Source organism: Mirounga leonina, unplaced genomic scaffold (genome assembly GCF_011800145.1).
Source record: "Mirounga leonina isolate KUSES-001 unplaced genomic scaffold, KU_Mleo_1.0 Mir_125, whole genome shotgun sequence".
NCBI classification, from domain to species: domain Eukaryota; kingdom Metazoa; phylum Chordata; class Mammalia; order Carnivora; family Phocidae; genus Mirounga; species Mirounga leonina.
In genome coordinates this window covers 66,089,361-66,111,148 of record NW_023270305.1, presented here as the reverse complement: position 1 = coordinate 66,111,148, position 21,788 = coordinate 66,089,361, and the positions used below count along the sequence as shown (strand labels likewise).

Sequence of the window (21,788 nt, the reverse complement as noted above, 5' to 3'; positions counted from 1 at the left end):
CATGTCCTAACTGCTAGGCAAGCTTTTTTACCTTTGCATCAGTTTTCTCATTGGTCAAATGGCAGCTACAAATCTGCTCTACCAACCGAACAGACTGTTGTAAGGATCAAATACACTCTGAAAAGCTAAAACTAAAAGTTAGAAGTTCTATACAAATACGTGGTGCTATTTTAAAAGGTTCCCTTAACAAATGAAAAAGGATAATGAAAAGTTACATAAGTTTAGACAATTCTCTGAAATATCCAATAAACTTAATGTTTGTTTCAATCATTCTTAGTGTGCAAAACATTTTAAGTAAATTGCATATACTATGTTTAGAGACTTATATTGTAATATCCGATAAATTATATTCTTGTTTCAATTATCCTTAATGATCTGTATCCTTAGTGATACAGATATGCCATATACACTATATTTTTGTTAATTTAGCTTCTCATAAGAGAAAACACTGTATAAGATTCGAATGGGGGCGCCTGGGTGGCTCAGTTGGTTAAGCGACTGCCTTCGGCTCAGGTCATGATCCTGGAGTCCCGGGATCAAGTCCCGCATCGGGCTCCCTGCTTGGCGGGGAGTCTGCTTCTCCCTCTGACCCTCCCCCCTCTCATGTGCTCTCTCTCATTCTCTCTCTCTCAAATAAATAAATAAAATCTTAAAAAAAAAAAAAATTAAAAAAAAGATTCGAATGGTACAAAAAAGTATTAAAGTAAAAGTCTTTCTCCCCAGAGATAATCACTATCAATAATTTATTTTAATATTTAATATATCCTGTTTCCTATGTAAACATACACAACATTTCTACTTCTTTTTGACATAAAAAGGACACATATCCATTGTCAATGTTTGTTTGTTTAATAGAACGGACATTTTCCCATATCAGTAAGTATAGGGTCTCAGTATGGTATTTTAGAAATGGAAGACAGAAAATTCTGTAAAATCTATAAACAGACCTGTTTTGGACGCACCACCTGCAGAATTCATTCTTTACTCCATCAGAAATGTTGACTTTGACAGTCAATATCTTCAAATTTTCTCCACGGTTAATTGCCAGAATCTGAATGCAAACATATATAGCAAAGACTGATGATACACTAAATAGGTAAATGGTTAATTTAACCAGTCAACACTGGTAAAATAAATAGCGTGGTTATCCAGCCAAGAGCTAGATCAATTTTTTATTAACTTATTTACCAAAAATGTATTTAAAAATAATCATTTCTTTATACTTCTTTCAAAAAAGTTTTTTTTAAATAAAATATAGGTACAAAGCCTATGACATTCACAGGAAGAGATTTTGGTGAGATTATTTCAGATTTGACTAACTGAAATTTTTGATCATCTGGAGTTAGGAAATTTTCTCTTTATATTTGTGAAAACATATTGCTAAGATAAAGATGCATGCAAATTCCCAAGTGGAATAATACTACTAACTGTTATCATTTATTGGGCATTTACTAATTGTCAGGTCTATCTCAGCCCTTTAAATACTTATTTAATTTTCCAAGCTAACAGGGGGATATGTATTATCTTCACTTTATATAATAATTTTTTAAGATTAATTTATCCCTAATAACAAAGATAACAAGTGAAGGAAAAATTTAAACTCAGATCAAGCTGTCTATCTCTTAAGCAAATGTCTTAAAATACATTAAAAACACTCCTTTAGGGGCACCTGGGTGGCTCAGTCGTTAAGGGTCTGCCTTCGGCTCAGGTCATGATCCCAGGGTCCTGGGATGGAGTCCCCGCATCGGGCTCCCTGCTCAGCGGGAAGCCTGCTTCTCACTCTCCCACTCCCCCTGCTTGTGTTCCCTCTCTCGCTATGTCTCTCTGTCAAATAAATAAAAAAACCTTTAAAAAAAAAAAAAAAAACAACACTCCTTTAAAGAAAAGCAAACAAACCCAAGCAAGTAGAATAAAGGAAATAATAAAGAACAGAGGAAAAATTGAGAATAGAAAACAACAGAAAATAGTGTTAACAAAACCAAAAATCTTCTTTGAAAATATCACAAAATTGAAACGCCTTTCCCTAAACCAAGAAAAAAAGGAGGAAGCATTCCAATTACCAAAATCAAAAATAAGAGGGGCCATTACTATGGAAGTTATAGAAATAAAAGGGATCATAAGAATACTATGAACAACATACGTCAAATTATACCACTTAAATAAAATGGAAAAATTCTTAAAAAGACAGACTGCCAAAGCAGAAAATAGAAACAGAAAATCTGAAAAGATCTACAATAAGTAAAGAAGACTAAATTAGTAATTTAAAATTTTCCCACAAGAAAATGTCCAGGCCCAGATGGCTTCACCACAGAATTCTTCCAACCATTTAAAGAATTAACACCAATTCTTCACAAACTCTTCCAAAATATACGAAAGAAGAAAAAACTTCCCAACTCTATTTACCCTGATACCCAAACCAGACAAGAACATTGCAAAAAACAAAAATAAAATAAAGACCATTCTCTCTTATGTATACAGATATAAAAATCCTCAATAGAAAAAGTAAACCAAATCCATAAATATATAAAAAGGATTACACACTAGGATCAAGAGGGATTTATCCCAGGAATGCAAGGTTGGTTTAACACCCAAAAATCAATTAACATGATACATCATACCAATAAAATAAAAAACAAAAATTACACAATCTTCTTCTTACACAATAGATGCAGAAAGAATATTTGACAAAATTCCAGGTTTGTTCACAATAAAAACACTCAACAAACTAGGAACAGAAACCAACTTCTTTAATGTGATAAAGATCACATACAAAAACCCCACAGATAGTATCATATTTAATGGTCAAAGACTGGATACTTTCCCTCTAAAATTACAAGGGTCTCCTCTTGCCACTTCTATTCAACATCGTACTGGAGGTTCTAGCCAGGGCAATTAGACAAGAAAAAGAAATAGAAGACATCTAGATTGAAAAGAAAGAAAACTATCTCTATTTGCATATAACATGACCTTATATATGGAGAACCCTAAGGAATTCACTATAAAACTATTAGAACTAATAAAGAGTTCGGCAGGATTGCAGGATAATCAATTTTTACACATTAGCAATAAGCATTCTGAAAATAAATTAAAAAAAAAAAAAACTCATTTACCATAGCACCAAAAGGAATAAAATACTCAGGAATAAATGTAACAAAGGAAGTGCAAAATGCATACTCTGAAAACTACAAAACATTGCTAAAAGAAATTGAAAAAATGGAAAAATATCTCATGTTCCAGAAAATTTAATGTTGCTAAAATGGCAATACTAACCCCAATTGATTTACAGATTCAATGCACTGCTATCAAATCCCAGCTAGTTTCTTTGCAGAAATTGACAAATTCTAAGAGTCATACAGAAATTCAAGGGACCCAGAGTCAATCTTGAAAAAGAAGAAAAAAGTTGAAGGAGTCCTACCTTCTGATTTCAAAACTTATTACAAAGCTACAGTAATCACAACTGTGTGTTCAGAAATAAGTCCATACACCTACAATCAACTGATTTTCAACAAGGATGCCAAGACAATTCATTGGGAAAAATAGTCTTTTCAACAAGCAATGCTGGGTTGACTGGATAGCTATGTTCAAATGAATGAAGCTGGACTCCTTTACATTTTCATACACAAAAATGATTCAAAATTGGTCAAAGACCTTAACATAAGAAGTAAAGATATAAAACTCTTAGAAGAAAATATAAGAGAAAATCTTCATGACCATGAGTTAGGTAAGACCTTACACATAACACTACATGCACAATCAACAAAAGAAAAAATAAATAGATTAGACTTCAATAAAATTATACATCAAAGGATACCATTAAGAAAGTAAAAAGAGGGCGCCTGGGTGGCTCAGTTGGTTAAGCGACTGCCTTCAGCTCAGGTCATGATCCTGGAGTCCCGGGATCGAGTCCCACGTCGGGCTCCCTGCTCAGCAGGGAGTCTGCTTCTCTCTCTGACCCTCCCCCCTCTCATGCTCTCTATTTCATTCTCTCTCTCAAATAAATAAATAAAATCTTTAAAAAAAAAAAAAAAAAAAGAAAGTAAAAAGAAAACATATAGCATGGGAGAAAAGTTTGGAAATCATTTGTCACATAAAAGAATTAGATCTAGAACAGATAAATGACTCTTATAACTAACAAGAGCAAAGGCCATGTCACCTTCACACCCCAAGTAGGAACCAATATATAGTAAGTGTCCAAGAAAAATTTGTGGAGTAACTGATGACTCTCCATGTTACCTTAAAGCAAACAAACACCTTTGCATGTCTGTATATCACCGTAAGTTAAAAAATTAAGAGTTGTAATGGTGGAAAATATCACATGAAAGGTAATGCACTCTAATTCTTTTTATTATCTTTTTTTCTTTTCAAAGATTTTATTTATTTATTTGAGAGAGAGAATGAGAGACAGAGAGCACGAGAGGGAAGAGGGCAGAGGGAGAAGCAGACCCCTGCTGAGCAGGGAGCCCGATGTGGGACTCGATCCCGGGACTCCAGGATCATGACCTGAGCCGAAGGCAGCCGCTTAACCAACTGAGCCACCCAGGCGCCCTTTATTATCTTTTAACAGTAAAATGCAGATGAAAGGAAAAATTAATTTTAAAAATGTTATACTGAGGACTTCCAAGCTTGGAGAACACTGGCAATCTCTTGATTCCAAATCTCCCCCTCATCTTCCTATAAAACCTTAATAAAAGAGACAAAAACAATACGGACCCACATCTTTGGCATTTCTAGGGAACAGAACTAAATTGCCATCTGATTTCTCTGAAGCAACATACAAAGCAAGGCAACAACAGAGCAACATATTTAAGAAAGTTAAGGAAAGAAAGTAAAAACAAAAAAATAATATACTGATCTAAGCTGTCCACGTATCAAGCCCATTGGAAACAACTGTGAATGTATTAGAACTCAGAGAATACTGTACACATACACTCTCCTTAAGAAATATAGAAGAGCAGGGGTCGGTACCCTGGTCAGTAAACTATGGTCCATGGGACAAATCCAGTCAAACATCTGTTTGCATAAATAGGATTTTATTAAAACACAACCATGCTCCCTTGTTTCTATATTATCTGTGACTACTGTCAGCTGCAATGGCAGTTGTGTAACTGCAGCAAAAGCTACCTGGCTCAGAAAATCAAGACATTTATTCTCTGGTCCTCTACAGCAAAGCTTGGCCAACTCCCTACTGGACTAGACAATAAGCTTCATTACAACAAAAGATTGGAAAGTTCTGGCAAAACGACTAAGGGCAAGCATTTCATATAACTGTAGGGCTAAGATTAAAACAAGGGAGAAATCAATTTCCATTAAGAAAATACAGGTACAATCCTGACACCAAAGTAGATTTTAAGCTAAAAACCATTAAACAAGATAAAGAAGGACAGTTTATAATGCTAAAGCCACATTCTGGTTTTGGAATAGAGCAAGGACTATTAGCACACTTTAAAGTTGCTGTTAGGTGTGACATCACCAACACAATAGAGAAGGGAACTCCGAAAGTCCATCCCTCTACAACAGTAGCAAACTGGCCGAAGCTGTCAGAATCAACTTTTTTAGAACTCTGGACCCTAATAAAAAGCTTACAACAACCAGAGGAACATTTAAAGAAAAAAGGAGACACAGAGTTTTGGTAAAAGAGCACTTTTAAACTTACTCATTTGCCATCCTCTGCTCTTCAGATGAGCAGTGGCCATGAAGATAACAGCCTACATTCCTAGCACAGGTTGCTAGTGCCAGAGGGAGCAACATGGACCTCATTCTCAAAAATTTGTAATTGTGTGTTTTGATCTGTCTGATGGCTCTGTGAAGGATGAACTCAAGGGCTTGCCTTTGTTTTGCCTGTCTCAGAGTTTCCCCAGGACAGAAGCCATTCTCTGGGTGGCATTTGTCAAAAGTATTTAAAGGCAAATAAATTAGTCGCAGTGTTGAGGGGTAAGGGATAAAAGTAGGTGATGAGGGATTACAGTCAGGGTAACCAACAAACAGACCACAAAAACCTGGATGAAAAAGACGCTTGAATACTAGATACTTGAGGAGAAGGGGTTTTTTTAAAGTTCCTGCATAGATTAGAGAATCTTGGAGTCTGTATGCATGCTTGGGACTAGACACATGCTCTGAAAAGACCTTAAGCTTTCACCTTTGACTAACCTTTGGGCTCCATGCAAACAGGAAGTGAAGGCTAAGGACAGAACTGTAAATAGCCTTGCTATGCTAATGTTGAAGGAGTACCCCTAACAGTCAATCTGCAAGAACTAGGAGAATATGCTTTTTGTTTTGGCTATCTAGGCATTAAGAAAATCTGTCAAATAACTAGCGGTCCACTAAGCTAATGGAAGAGATTTCAGTGGTCACACATGACAAAGAATACAGACATTTAAAAAATAGTTTAGAAGGCACTAAACAAACAATAAAATCCCCAACAGCAGCAACAACAAATACTAAGGAGGAGGATCTGATTTTCAGTGTTGCCAATTTATAATATTCAAAATGTCAAGTTTTTAAGATAAAATTACAAGGCATGCAAAGAAATAAGAAAGTATCACCCATTTACAGGAAAAAAGAAACCAACAGAAACTATCTCTGAAGAAACTCAGACATTGGTCTTCCCAGACCACTTTAAATCAACTGTCTTAAATATGCTCAGAGTTAAAGGAAATCACGGACAGAGACCTAAAAAAAATCAGGAGAACGTGGTCTCAACAAAAACAGAATATCGATAAAGAGTTGAAAATTACAAAAAGAAACCAAACGGAAATTTTGAGCTGAGAACTACAATGACTGAAATGAAAAATTTACTGAAAGGGTTCAAGAGTTAATTTGAGCAAGCAGAAGAAAGAATCAGCAAACTTGAAGACTGGTCAATTGAGATTATACAGTCTGAGAAGAAAAAGGGAAAAAAAAAAAAAAGAAAGAAACAGAGCCTAAGAAACCTGTGAGACATTATCAAGTATACCAACATACATGTAACAGGAGACCCAGGAGAGGAGAAAGAGGCAGAAAGAATATTTGAAGAAATAATGACCCAAATTTCTCAGTTTTAATGAAAAATAATCAACACATCCAAGAATCAGAATGAACCCCAAGAAAGATAAACTCAAGGAGATCCACAGTGAGACACATTATAATCAAACTGTTAAAACCTAAAGCCAGAGAATCCTGGAAGAAGAGAAGTAATTCATCATGTGTTAAGGACTCGGTAAGACTAACAGCTGATTCTTCATCAAAACCATGGAGGCCAGAAGACAGTGGAATGACAAATTCAGAGCTGAAAGAAAAAACTGTCAGCGTAGAATTCTATACCCAGAAAAAGTTCTGGAGATTGGTTGCACAACAATTTAAATATACTTAACATTACTGAACTGTGCACTTAAAAATGGTTAGAATGGTAAAATTATAAGTTAAATACATACGTTACATATATTTTACCGCAATTAAAAATAAATTAAAAAAAACAAATTAAGACCTTACAAATAAACAAAAACTGAGGGAGTTTCTCTCTAGTAGACCAGCCCTACATAAAATGTTACAGGAAGTCCTTCAGGCAGAAATGAAAGGACACTAGACAGTAACTCAAAAGCATACAAAGAAATAAAGAACACTGGTAAAAGTAGCTACATAGGTAAATGTAAAGCCAGTATTATTTTATTTTCAGTTTGTGAATCATCTTTTTTCCCCCATATGACATAAAAGCCACTTTCCACATTGTAGATATAACAATTAGGAAAAAAATTAGTAAAATGAAAAATGATATTAAAAGACAGAAATATAAGAACTATAATTTACACAACTAAGTGAGATCTCACACTTTAAATCAGATTATCTCTAATTTGTATGTCACACGGAAAAGTATTGAGCTCTAAACCAAGCACAGCGAAAAGCAAAATCTAATATGAAAGATCACCAGCCAAAACCTCAAGATATCTGAAGTGGTATACTGTCAGTTCTGCTAATAAATCTCAGTTTTACTAACTTTTCTGGGTCTTGAGTTCCACATTTGTGAAATGCGAAAGATATGACAATATTATAAGAATTTATATGGAAAAAAGAAAATGGTTGCCTTAAAATTCTTTAATTCCTTAATAAGTAAAGTTGTAGGCAAATCCAAAGTATCATCATTATTACTATCAGCATGGATAAGCAGTTTCTTTATTTACCTGATGATGTTGAATGTTTCTTATGTTGCATGAAAAATTCTGGTAGAGCAGAAACTTATCAACATCTTTCTCATTTACTTTTTTTGAGGACACCTTTGCTAGAGATGACTGGATACAAATATACCTATTTTGGCACCTGTTCAGTAAAGAAACACATTATATGGAAACAACGTTAGCAAAAAACTTAAGCTATTACCAAATGAGATTCTTTTTTTAAGTGATGCCCAAGTATAAAAAGGTACTGACCCATCAAAAGAGGACTCTGCTAGTATAAGTCCTCCAGATCTGTGTATATGTCAACCCAATCCTCCTATAAAATGCCTAAATCAGTTCATCTGCAGTTATGTAAGAGACCAAAACTACAGATACCAGATCAATAATTCTGGTCTAGATATCATCCTTTTCTAACCACTGAGTCAGGCAGTCAAAAGCCAAGTAAAAGCTAAAAAGAAGGGAAATGAGAGGATATGGCAGGACAGCTTTCCAGTGACAGTTTATAAAACTGAAACAAATTTCGGTAGTATGATACTTATAAAAACACATTTAAACCTGGTCGATTCTCCTCCTTTGACTCATTCCTACTAGGAATTTTTACTATTACTGAGGAGATAGGAAACTTCTCTCCCTGTATTAACAAAAACCCTGACAAGCCACTGCAGTCAACTGGTTCATCTCCACCTTTCCTCTCCTCTGCACACCTCATACAGAGATGTGGAGAAAGAGTAAGAGCAGACAGTCTTCTCTGCTGATACACAGCTGAAAAATATATTAAAATAGGGTTTTAGGATAGTATCTTTTTTTAATGAGGCATAAAATCCAAAAGCCCAAGTAGGGCCTACTAGGTCATGAGGTTTTAATCTCTTATAAATGGACCATGATACCATGGATAAGCAGCTCTCTCCATCAGCTGAAATTCATTTTGAGGTCAGCACTTTTATCTATACCTGATATTAAACATTCTCAAGTTAACTCAATCACTTATAAATACCAGAAATGAGATATTATAATACATATATAGTACATACGTCTAAAAAGCATGCCACCCAGTCTAAATGAATATCTCTAGCATACATTGTATAATGTAATGGGTTTTTTTTGTTTTTTTTTTTTAGTTTTTGATGTAGTGTTCCATGATTCATTGTTTGTGTATAACACCCAGTGCTCATTCAATACATGCCCTCTTTAATACCCATCACCAGGCTAACCCATCCCCCAACTTCCCTCCTCTCTAGAAGCCTCAGTTTGTTTCTCAGAGTCCATAGTCTCTCATGGTTCGTCTCCACCTTCGATTTCCCCCCCTTCATTTTTCCCTTCCTACTATCTTCTTCTTCTTCTTTTTTAACATATAATGTATTATTTGTTTCAGAGGTACAGGTCTGTGATTCAACAGTCTTACACAATTCACAGCACTCACCATGGCAATGTCTATCACCCAGCCACCCCGTCCCTCCCACCCCCCACCACTCCAGCAACCCTCAGTTTGTTTCCTGAGATTAAGAATTCCTCATATCAGTGAGATCATATGATACATGTCTTTCTCTGATTGACTTATTTTGCTTAACGTAATACCCTCTAGTTCCATCCACATCGTTGCAAATGGCAAGATTTCATTTTTTTTTTGATGGCTGCATAATAGTCCATTGTATCTATATACCACATCTACTTTATCCATTCATCTGTTGATGGACATCTTTGCTCTTTCCATAGTTTGGCTATTGTGGACACTGCTGCTATAAACATTGGGGTGCACGTACCCCTTCGGATCACTACATTTGTATCTTTGGGGTAAATACTCAGTAGTGCAATTGCTGGGTTGTATGGTAGCTCTATTTTCAACTTTTTGAGGAACTTCCATGCTGTTTTCCAGAGTGGCTGCACCTGCTTGCATTCCCACCAACAGTGTGGGAGGGTCCCCCTTTCTCCACATCCCCGCCAACATCTGTCGTTTCCTGACTTGTTAATTTTAGCCATTCTGACTGGTGTGAGGTGGTATCTCATTGAGGTTTTGATTTGGATTTCCCTGATGCCAAGCAATGTGGAACACTTTGTCATGTGTCTGTTGGCCATTTGGATGTCTTCTTTGGAAAAATGTCTGTTCACGTCTTCTGCCCATTTCTTGATTGGATTATTTGTTCTTTGGGTGTTGAGCTTGATAAGTTCTTTATAGATTTTGGATACTAGCCCTTTATCTGTTATGTCATTTGCAAATATCTTCTCCCATTCTGTCGGTTGTCTTCTGGTTTTGTTGACTGTTTCCTTTGCTGTGCAAAAGCTTTTTATCTTGATGAAGTCCCAATAGTTCATTTTTGCCCTTGCTTCCCTTGCCTTTGGCGATGTTCCTAGGAAGAAGTTGCTGTGGCTGAGGTCGAAGAGGCTGCTGCCTGTGTTCTCCTCTAGGATTTTGATGGACTCCTGTCTCACATTTAAGTCTCTAATACAATGGTTTTTAAACTGTTCCTCAGAGCCCTCCACTGAGGTATGTCAGTGTAAGGAAGATGAGCAGGCAGAGTTCCAGGCTTCCTGCCTAGAATTCAATTAAAGCAACATCACTTTTATCTGTTTTATATGTTAGGGTTCTATTGCTTGAACAAAGAGTTCTGCTACCAAAAAAAAAGTCTAAAAATAAAGTTTTTAATGAACACTAGTGTTAGCACTAACCATACAACCCTTAACAGCATGAGTCCACAAAGCAGAAAACGCTAAAAAAGAGTTACTCACAATTTCCGAATGAAGTCAAGCGTGTCTTTGTCTTTAGCAATCATGTCTGCTAAAATATGCTGCACTCCTGTTTCAATATCCTGGAGTGCTGAAAGCCCTTTAGGAGAAGTTTAAGGGGGAAAACAAAGCAAAAACTACAGATTGGTTCTTTAAGTCTACAATTAAATCATAATAAATTTACTCCAGTCAAAATGAACCCTTAAATTGAAAACCTTAAGACAGAGAAGTATCATAGCAGTGACTAGCTTACCTCTGCAAAAAAAATAACAAGTCTCCAAAGCAATAATACAGGACCTTTACATATCATATAACCTAGTGGTAAAAAATGCAGCTCTGGAGCCAGCTGCCTGGCCTAATCCTAGTTCTACCACTTACCAAATGTGTAACCTTGGGCAAGTTACTTGACACCTCTGTGCCTCAGTTTCCTATAAAAATGGAATAATAGCACCTACTTCATGAAGTGTTTATAAAGAATAAATGTACTATGGGAAATATATATTAACAGAGTTATAACCTAAGGTATACCATTTCATACCAGTTACAAAAATTATCCCTTACAAGTAATTTTATTAATATTCTTATTTTGACTTATGAGGCATTTATTCACATTTTTAATGATCCATTTGAATTTCTCAAATCTCATGAGCACAAAACAAGAGCCATTATGTGGTCATTCATCTTCATAGTTGAATTGTCTACCAGTTGTGCATTATGTTCTTTCCAAGTGCTTCTGGTTTGCTAATTTATAGCAGTGACTCTTGAACATCAGGGCCCTGTGATATCAACTTATATATACATTAAGAGAGATCATTCGCATTGCTTTTTTTTCCATTTCTTCTTAGTTGTTCTATTAAAGCTTTTTTTTCTTGCATTAAAGTTTGAATTACACAAGCAGTTAAGTATCATAAGTATGTTTTTCTGAGAGCATAGTTTTAATGAGTAATAGGTACAGAAGACAAAGAAAATAAGAGGACAGACTTAGGGAGTCATTAATAAAGAGAAATGCCTTGTTGGGTTTTCTTATAACTACTCTTAACTATTAAAATAACTAAAATTATTTTAAAGAAATTTAACCATTAAAATTAGTATAAATTCTGTTTACATTTTAAGAGAGTTTCCCTACGAGGGGATTTTCAGGAGTGAATTACCTTTGAGAGGTGGAAGGTTGTATATATAAAGGACCTAGAACAGCTGTGACATACAGTAAGCAGTCAGTAAATATCTGCTCTTGGGTGAGCTATCTCCCTACATCAGTCTTCATCTCAGAAAACCAGTCACTGAGCCTCAGTTGGTTGAGCGGCTGCCTTCGGCTCAGGTCATGATCCCGGAGTCCTGGAATCGAGCCCCGCCCCAGGATTAAGCCTGCTTCTCCCTCTGCTCCTCACCCGACTCATGCTCTCTCTCTCACTCTTGCTCTCTCTCAAATAAATACATAAAATCTTACCAAAAAAGAAAAAAGGAAAGAAAGAAAAGAAAACCAGTCACTATGCACTAATTCCTGGAGTCCCAAAGCACCTTACAGCATCATTACACAAAATTTAATAAAAACACCAGGGTAGTAAGTCAGAAGTAAAGATGGAACCTATCTCCAATGAGAATCATCAATGAGAGAGAACAGAAAAAGGAAGTTATATATTTTTCTATTATAATAATAAGAGACCTTTAAAAAGCCCCCATCATTTTTGACGAATACAGTTTGTAAACTTTTTATAATTGACAAACCTTATATAATTAAAATTACACTAGAGCTCTAGAGCAATGTTTTGTACAGTCTAAGGACCCAAAAATAAAATCACACTAGGTACTTACTAAAAATATGGATTCCTAGACTTGGGGATTTTTGTTTTGCAGAGCATTCCAGATGATTCTGATACCCATTAAAGTTTAAAAAAAAAAAAAAGGGCAAAAAAGCACTGCTGGGGAGGTGCCTTGAGCTACCTTTAGAGCAGTGGTTCCTAATGGGAGGTAGAAATTATCAGAGTCACTTGGGTAGCTCAATCACATTACATTACCTCCTTCTCAGTCCAACTAGAAAGAGAAAGGATTGGGAAAAGAGTCTTGTGTGTTTGAATAAGCATCTGCTTCCATCAGAGAGAACTGATCACTGGGGCTTAAGACAGCCAAAAATAACAAGAGTTCAAAAAGTTTAGCACCTCAATGAAATCAGGAGGATATAAGGACCACAGAAGCAGAAAATCGTTATCTCCTCTGTTGTAGTGAAAACTTTCCAGCCAGATTCTTCAAAGCTCCACAACTGTAACAAAAATTGAAGGGCCAACACTTCTTTTCACTTTATCTGCAATACGGCTACCTCTTCTTCCACACAACAGAGCAATCAGCTACTCCTCCTTGTAAACAACATGGGGATATTCTGAAAATTCTAGGATGTAGTTCATCTGTGGCATGTATATCTTTTTGATTCAGACCAAATTTTTATTGGTCTGTGGCAAGTAAGAAGTGTCTTCCACTTCACACTGAAATAGCTGGTTTCTTAAATATTTCTCTGAGAAATGATGGGAATGATGAAAATACATCTTTAGAAAAATAAGAGAATTGAGGATGATCATGAGTATGTGTATAGCCCAAGAAATGAGGGGACAGAGAAAAGAAAAACACAATCCAAGCAAACTTTAAAAACCAGTATCTAGCTTGTTTGGAATTAATTGTAATTCTTTGACATTTATAATCAGAGTAAAAGAAAGAGGGAATTAAGCAAACAGGAAGTTCAATATATGTGCTAGTACTACTGTAACTGCACTGAGCCCTGACTGAGCCCCATTAACAGAAGTATCACTAAGTGTCCATCACCATGTAGTTCATGAGCATCACCATATATGGCCATGCAAAGAGACAGAGTTATCAAACCCACCCAGTAGGAACTCAGTATATGTGCAAACTAAGGAAAACTTGGTAATAAAGGTGAAAAGGAACAGAAATCGATCATTAAAGAGTAAGAACAGACAAACCTTTATGCACCTGACATTTTGAAAACTCCAATATTTGATTCTAAGAAAACATATCATCACTGGGGAAGAAAGTTCCTTCTGTGGCTGACCTTAATGCTTGGCTATACAGTCTCAGCTTCTATTAAAACATTAAAATTGCATCATTTGAAAATCTAACTAAAAATACACATTAAAAAATAAATGAGCTTTACTCATTTCGATCCATCTCTAAATTTAATACTTACTTGCTTTTTCTTTTAATTATTGCCATTTTCAAATCAGATATTAAGATGTGTATATTTGTATGTGAATAGATACAGACACTCATCCTTAATTTTTTATTTGCAAACTCACATTGCTGAATAGTTTAAAATGAATGCAGGTTATAATATGCTAGGATTCCCCATAGTGTAGTACAGAATGTGGATATTCTTATCAGAGACTGCCCCCTATAGACACTTAGGTCTCCTAGCCAAAAGAATAAACAGAAGACCAAAGAAACTAGAATGAGAATAGGACTTAGGAGAGCACCAATCTCCCCATCCTATCCTGTCAGAGCACTCCTGTAAAAAGTCACTCTTGCTCAAAGAGCTCTCACTCTAGGGCTGATTTTGCCAATAAAACCAATGTATCTTGACATGTATCAGTTGTCACTTTCCATGGGTTTCTCTTAGAAATTCTCTCTCCCCTACCCTCCTCCCATCTCACTCTCCTTCTTGTGCACACATACACAAAAGGTTAGAAGATACATTTCAGAAAAAGACCCTCTATTCCTGGAGAGTAGAAGTGTGGAAGCAGGACTTCACTTTATAACTAATATATGTCAGAATTGTTGAGATTAGTATTAAAAAGTAAATATGATTTTTATAATTAAATAAATTTTTAGAAATAGAATCCAAGAAAATATATTTAAAAGAAAATATAGGACATTCTTTATAACCTTGGGACATGAAGAAATTTCTCTAAAAAGAAAAAAAAAAAGCAAGTATCTTAGAGAAAAGATTAGCAAAACTGAAAAGATTAATAAATTAACTATAATAAAATTAAGACCTTCTATTTTCTGTTTATTTAATAGACAGCATAAAGAAAGTGAAAAGAAATTACAAACTGGGAGAAAAGATTTGTAATACATATAACTGGGAAAGAATATCTTAAAAAGTACTTATAAACTAATTAAAAAAAAGAGAAACAACACAATAAAAATGGGCAAAAGACTAGAACAGGCACTTCAAAAGAGGAAGCTGATGCCTAAGAGGAGGTATATGGGGATTTGTTTATTAGAATTATTTATTCTTATATGCTACAATACTCTTGTATAGTCATTACTTAATGAAAAAAATTTTTAAATAGTTTTCAAATTAAAAAAGGAAGAGAAAGAAATAGGGATGATCTCTTAAAGTAAAGCTGGTACCTTTTATATTGGGTCTAATGTAAGATAGCAGATTGAGCTGTCCTGGATTCTCAAGCAGTATCTTGGCTGCTCCTTCTAATCCCAACTGCTTTGCTCTCTGGGCTTTGGTGCCTTTGCTTCCAGTTTTATATGGAGCTGACTAGAAAAAAAAAGTCAGAAAATATACCATATCGTTGTTTTAAAAAGCAAGTCAAAATTAAAACACAAAATCAGAAGACATAGTGGGAATGCTAAAGACATCCTTTTCTCAACCCTTTCCTCTCCCTTCAGAGATGAATTAATACTAACCAGAGACTACTAGCTGTACAAAGATGGTTATTCCTTATGTGATTCTTTAGACTTTTCTATTCACTTCACATTAGGCATTTGTTTGTATTCACTCATCTTAAAAACTCAGTGCCTGGACTGCAAAGACTGTCAGGTCCTCTCCTCAACCCAAGGGAGCTCCTCTAATAGCTGCTGACACACAATGCTTCTACTTCTTAACACACATTCACTCTTCAACCTGAGCCAGTGGGCTTCTCTTCCCACACCTTGCTGAAAGTGGTATCCCAAAGAGGTACAATGATCCCCTAATTACCAAATATACATTTTTCAGTCCTTATCTTGCCAAACCTCCCTGCTACGTTTACTTACTTAACTATTGATCATTACCTCCTTCTAAGACTCCCTTCCCTACAGTCTTCCATGGTGTCATCATCTCCTGATTCTCCTCCTACTTCCCTGACCATTCTTTCCATGTCTCCTCCTTCGGTTTTCCCTTCCTCCACCCATGCTTCAAAAGTTAGTGTTCCTCAATGGTCTATCCTGACTTGTTTACCCATAAACTCTCCCTGAGTGAAATCATCCATTCTCATGGTTTTAAATACCAACTACATGCTGAAGACCCTCACAGCTAGGTCTCCAGCTGAGCACTCTCCCTTAGGTTTCTCAATTCCATAACCTACACTCCTTTGTCTCCCCACTCAACTGGGAATGCCTTGGAGACAAGGACTCTGTATTACCTATCTTAGCAAACCACACAAAAAAGCATTTGATAGATATTTACTGAATAAGCACTTTGTTGAATTAAATAATGATGGCGGATGACTTTAGCTTTTTATTTCCAGATCTTTTTTAACTTTATATAAAAAGATCCAAATCATAATATAATTAGGTAAGTATGATATTAAAAGATTAAAAGAGTTCCTTACCACATGTTCTAGTTCTTCAAAAGTTTTACAGTTCAGCAAGGTTTTTAACAAGCACTCAGACATCTTTCCCTCCTTCTTAATTTTTTGGATTGTACTATGAACCTTCTTTGCAACAGCCCTGAAAATAAAAACTTTTGTAATATACAAGATTTACGTGTCAAAACTTCCTTTTTGAAGCTATCTCAAACTTACAGGAATGTTGTAGTTGAGATAAAAACATTTTCCCCCCTTCTGGACCATTTAAGACTAAGTTACCATTACCCAAATATTTTAGTGCATATTTTCTATAAATAAGAATCTCCTCCTACATAACAATATAGCCATCAAAATCAGGTAATGAATATAGATATATTACTATATTCTAATCCACAGATCTCACCTAAGTTTCACTAACTATTTCAATAATGTCCTTGAAACTGCTCAGAGTCCCAGTCAATGCCCCCACTTACTCAGAGAAATATTCCTCCATTAATATTCAATGTATTTCACTATTAATAGATACCCAGGAAATGAACTCTTTTGAAGTGTTTTTAATAGAAAAAGAAAATAATAGGAATCTTGACATAAAGTTTCTATTTGTCCCCCACACAACCAAATATTATTAGAATATCTTTAATTTTTAATGTAAACTATTCCTGCTTGTTTGTGACACTCTCCTCAATTTCAGATCCCCAAATCCTCAGATTTTCTCCATTACCTTGAATTCAACCAAATAGAAAGCTTACTTCAGAATTTGTAAACTACTGGCCTTCTACATGTGACCTGTAGATGGTTTTGTCTGGCCCAGGAAGTTTTTATATAAAAACTCAGATTACCAGATTCTTTGGGGAAAAAAAAAAAAAAATAGGACAAGCTGGCAAACTGGGTGGACAAGCCTGCATGTCAGTAATCAGCTGGAATAGATGCTAACCCTCTTATGAGTTAGGATCTCGAGTTTGTATCCCTTAATGCTTGATTATACTACCCTGGGCCTGGAAGACTTAAATCTGAAACCACCTGATTAGCTAATCATTTATACTTCTGGGCTGGCTAATTGATTTTTCTCTCAATGAAATATAACTCTCCACCTATTAGCATCTTAATCCTCCTGGCACTAAAAGAACTTCAACAAAAGGTATAGAAATCCTAGTGAGATGCAGGTTCCTCCCAAATCATAGGAAGATTATTAGGTTGCTTGTAAAAAATAACTTTTAGCACTTTTAGAATGGCTTGAAGGTTAAGATTCTATCCAATTTTAATCAGATCCTTGTCATAGAGTTGAAGAACACACACATTAACAACACAGTGCTTGGCATGTAGGAGATATGCAATAAATACATGAATGGTGAAGAGTGTTTAATAAACTCTACTGAAAAATATAGTTAATCTTACAGTCTTTGCATGCTTATTTCTGAGTTACTACAGTAAGTCCAGAGAAATAATTTTTAAAGGATGCTTTTCATTCTATAACTATACAAAACTTAAAACCCACCAATACCAAATTACCATGCCCTTTAAAAGATCAGAAAAAGGAAATATACATATTTCCCACAAACTCTATACTGCCAAAAAAACTCTCCATTTAGGGACTTCATAGTATTAAGAGGACAGTTTTACATAAGCTATTTAAGATTCAGACTAAAATGTGTTTTTCTCAGTTTCCTTCCTTTGCCATTATGCACAACTATTTCTATGAGAGAATATGACAGTCAAACTCTTAGGCACACACTTTTAAGGCAAACCTCCTTTCTACCCATGCATGCCTGAGCTATTCATAAACACTCCAGCAGAGGGACTCTATACACACCTAAAGAAGTAAAATGGAGCTGACTTCCTCTGTCAGAAGGCGACTACATTCAATTACAATAATTCAAGAAAACAAAACAATGGAACTGTTGAAATAAGCTGTCATTCACTTCCTCACTGTTTCTCCTCACTGGCTCTCATGGCCTCTTTCGCCCCCCAGTAGGCTCATCCCTTCCCAGGTTTCTTACCGGAGCTCCTCCAAGGTTTGTCGAACTTCTCTCAAGGAATCAGCATCGAGGTTATTAATAAGCTCTTTTCGATACCGTATAATGAAGGGAATTGTGTTATCATCATTAAAGAGACGAATAATGTTGGCACAAACCCAAAGTTCAATATTAGTTCTCTCAGATAAAACCTGCAAATTAAGGATACTTAGTGATTTAAAATCCTGAAACTTAAATATCTATATTATAATGTATGGTTTAAATATAGAATCAAATAATGTTCTCGAGTCACTTAGAAACACTTGCAGTGATTTAAAAAAAATACATATATATACTGACAATCATAAAATAGTCATTTCACTAATTCAGTAAAATAAAATCAAAGCCACTCTGTAATCATTCAAATTCTACAGGGCTCAATAAGACACATTTTTCACCTCTCAAGATTAGCAGCAAAGTCAAGGAGTTGGTAACTCATTATGTTGACATGTGTCAACATATGACACAGTGTTGTCTCACTGCTAGTGAGAAAGTGCAATGGTATAACCTCTGGAGGAAGAACAATTTGGCAGTATCTATCAAAATTTATAATGCATAAACTCTTTGACCCAGCAATTCCACTCCTCAGAATTCACCCTGATATATTCATACTCCTGGAAAATGATATTATTTATAGTGATATCTTTTGAAGAACTTTTTCCAGTATAGAAAAGTCAGCAAAAACGTAAGTCCATAATGGGAAACTGGTAAATAAATCATGATACGATAAGAGTAGAATGTATACCATGCAACTAATCTTATGTGAAATGATATGGAATGACTCACAAGACCTAGGAACATGGCTTACTTTCAGAAAAGGTAATTGATTGGATGGTTAAGGATAGGAAGACTCTTCTGTATCTTTTGATTTTCATATCATACACATATACTACATATTTGAAATAATTAGTTCTTTAAAAAAAAAACAAATCTATAGGTTTCAGGAGAATGTACATGTAAGCAGAAAAGTTTAGGGAAGTCAGCCTGAAGAAGAGAAAGAAGGAAAGGCAATTTCAGTAACTGTTCTCAAAACCTTGCAGATTTTTCAAAGTACAGTACAAAAGGTATAAATTTTATTTTTTTTTTTAAGATTTTATTTATTTTTTGACAGAGAGAGACAGCAAGAAAGGGAACACAAGCAGGGGGAGTGGGAGAGGGAGAAGCAGGCTTCCCACTGAGCAGGGAGTCCGATGCGGGGCTCCATCCCAGGACCCTGGGATCGTGACCTGAGCCGAAGGCAGACACTCAATGACTGAGCCACCCAAGCGCCCCCATAAATTTTATTATTATTTCAATCTTGATGCCCAAGGTCAGCCAAAACTGGAAGGGGAAAAAAAACCCAGAAAAATCACTAAGGAATTATCAAAATCAACTAATTAACAAAATCAAGTCAATATATAAAATAGAGTGAATTTCAAAACTACAGGTGAAATAAGAGGCTGAAATCCAGAGATTATCAAGGGAGGATACTCTCATTCTTCTGGCCATCTTAAATCCTGAGGCCTACATCTTATCACGTTTTGATGCATTAATACCATCTCTCTGGTGAGTGAGAACGTTAACTTCATATCTCCAGCGCTGGCTCTCTTCCACATGAGCTCCAGACTCATTTAGACAACTACCTGAGATATTTATTCTCTTGAAAACATAATGGGCATCTCAAACTTGGCTTTGCAAAGTGTTCTTCCTCTCAGACTTATTCCTTCTCCAGTTTTCCCCCTTATTATGTCCAAACAGCAGTTCAAGCCAGAAAACTAAGTCTAACTCTTTCGTTTCATTCAACTCTTAAATCCACTCTATCACAAGAACTAATTAACTCTAGCTATAAAATATTTCTGTAGTCTCTTACTGTTCTTCATTTCTTCCTCCCCATACCTGTCTAGTTCAAGCCAGGATTACTCAACAGCCTGTAACTATTCTTCTTGCACCCACTCCAATCCCATCTATTCCAGTCTCCGTGAACAAACAAGGATTATTTTTTTTAAATGTATATTGGGCGCTTGGGTGGCTCAGTGGGTTAAGTGTCCAACTCTTGATTTCAGCTCAGGTCATGATCTTAGGATCGTGAAATTGAGCCCCACATCGGGCTCCATGCTCAGCGGTGAGTCTGCCTGATGTTCTCTCTCTCTCTCTCCCTCCCCATCTGCCCCACCCCCCTGCTTGCATGCATGCACACACACAGGCTCTCTCTCTTAAATAAATAAATCTTAAAAAAAAAAAAGGATAAAATGTATATTGAATCATGTCACTTGACTAGTTAAAACCTTTTAATGATTTCCCATTGCATTTAGAATCTAAACTCCTTACCACAACCCAAAAAACATCAGCCTCCTGCCAACCTCATCTTATCTAGTCTTCCCCTCATTAGAAGCCAGCCCCAGGGGCGCCTGTGTGGCTCAGTCGGTTAAGCGTCTGCCTTCAGCTCAGGTCATGATCCCGGGGTCCTGGGACCTCAGTGGGGAGTCTGCCTCTCCCTCTCCCTCTGCTGCTCCCCCTGCTTGTGCTCTCTCTCTGTCTCTCTGTCAGTTAAATTAAAAAAAAAAAAAAAAGCCAGCCCCAATGACTTCCTCTTAGTTCCTAAAACAAGCCCAGCTGTTTCCCTCTTTAGAGGCCTTCCTGAGGTTGCTCTATAATTCAGAAATGCTGCTCTTGCTTGTTATCTTCCCTGACCCCTCCAAAATCAGATTCAGTAGTATTTTCTCAAACTGGTACCTCTTCCTATTTCTTATTCCAACCAACATCATCTTCTACCACAGAAATCCTCAGGGATATTATAGCTACCTCCTCCAACACCATCTTCCTACCATGTAGCAGCTATATACCTTAAGAGTACTTGACCTCAACTCCACCTCCACAGCATTTTGTTCAGTATCCAACTGTTTTATCATTAACAGCCAGAGTGTGGCCAGAAAGATTGGTCCAGTCAGCATGAAGCTCAAGATTTGGGTTGAAACTCTGGACAGTTTCTTCTAGAGAAACATGGTTTGTACACATAGATTCTTAAAAGCTGAGGATGGCAGTGCTAAGAGAATCCTGGAAAGATTGTGTCAGTGCACTGATCAAACTTTTCCTGTTACAGAGGTCAAGAAATATCCTTCATTGCGTAAGCTAGTTCGAGACGGGTTTTCTCTTACTGCAACCAAAAGCATTCTAGTCAATGTCCTCAGTATCACTGTGTGTTCCCTATCATGACCAGCTAATCTGTCACCAAGGAAGCAAACTGAACTTCTAAAATGTCTGTTCTTTCCCCTCAAGTTCCCTTTCTGCTAATATCATCTTTTATCTGAACCACAGAGCAGTTTTGTTTTCTATGTTTTCCACCCAGCTTCTCTGCATTACTGATTACATTTTTAAAACACAGATATAAATTGGGTATTTTT

The 21,788-nt window shown here is 36.1% G+C and overlaps 1 protein-coding gene across 7 annotated transcripts in view; it reads right to left on the bottom strand.

The window, feature by feature from the left end:
* The window catches only part of SRBD1 (S1 RNA binding domain 1), a 226,926-nt gene that overhangs the window by 181,888 nt on the left and 23,250 nt on the right, over positions 1–21,788 (bottom strand). For all 7 annotated transcript variants that reach the window (XR_004678603.1, XM_035001643.1, XM_035001644.1 and 4 more), the window contains exons 5-10: positions 18,394–18,560; positions 16,421–16,538; positions 15,228–15,366; positions 10,872–10,968; positions 8,154–8,289; positions 948–1,051 (exon numbers count right to left, since the gene is read on the bottom strand). Coding sequence is in view for 6 of the 7 variants with exons in the window: in XM_035001643.1 (XP_034857534.1) it covers positions 948–1,051; positions 8,154–8,289; positions 10,872–10,968; positions 15,228–15,366; positions 16,421–16,538; positions 18,394–18,560 (761 nt within the window). In the remaining variant the exon portion in view is untranslated. The remainder of the gene's footprint in view (positions 1–947; positions 1,052–8,153; positions 8,290–10,871; positions 10,969–15,227; positions 15,367–16,420; positions 16,539–18,393; positions 18,561–21,788) is intronic.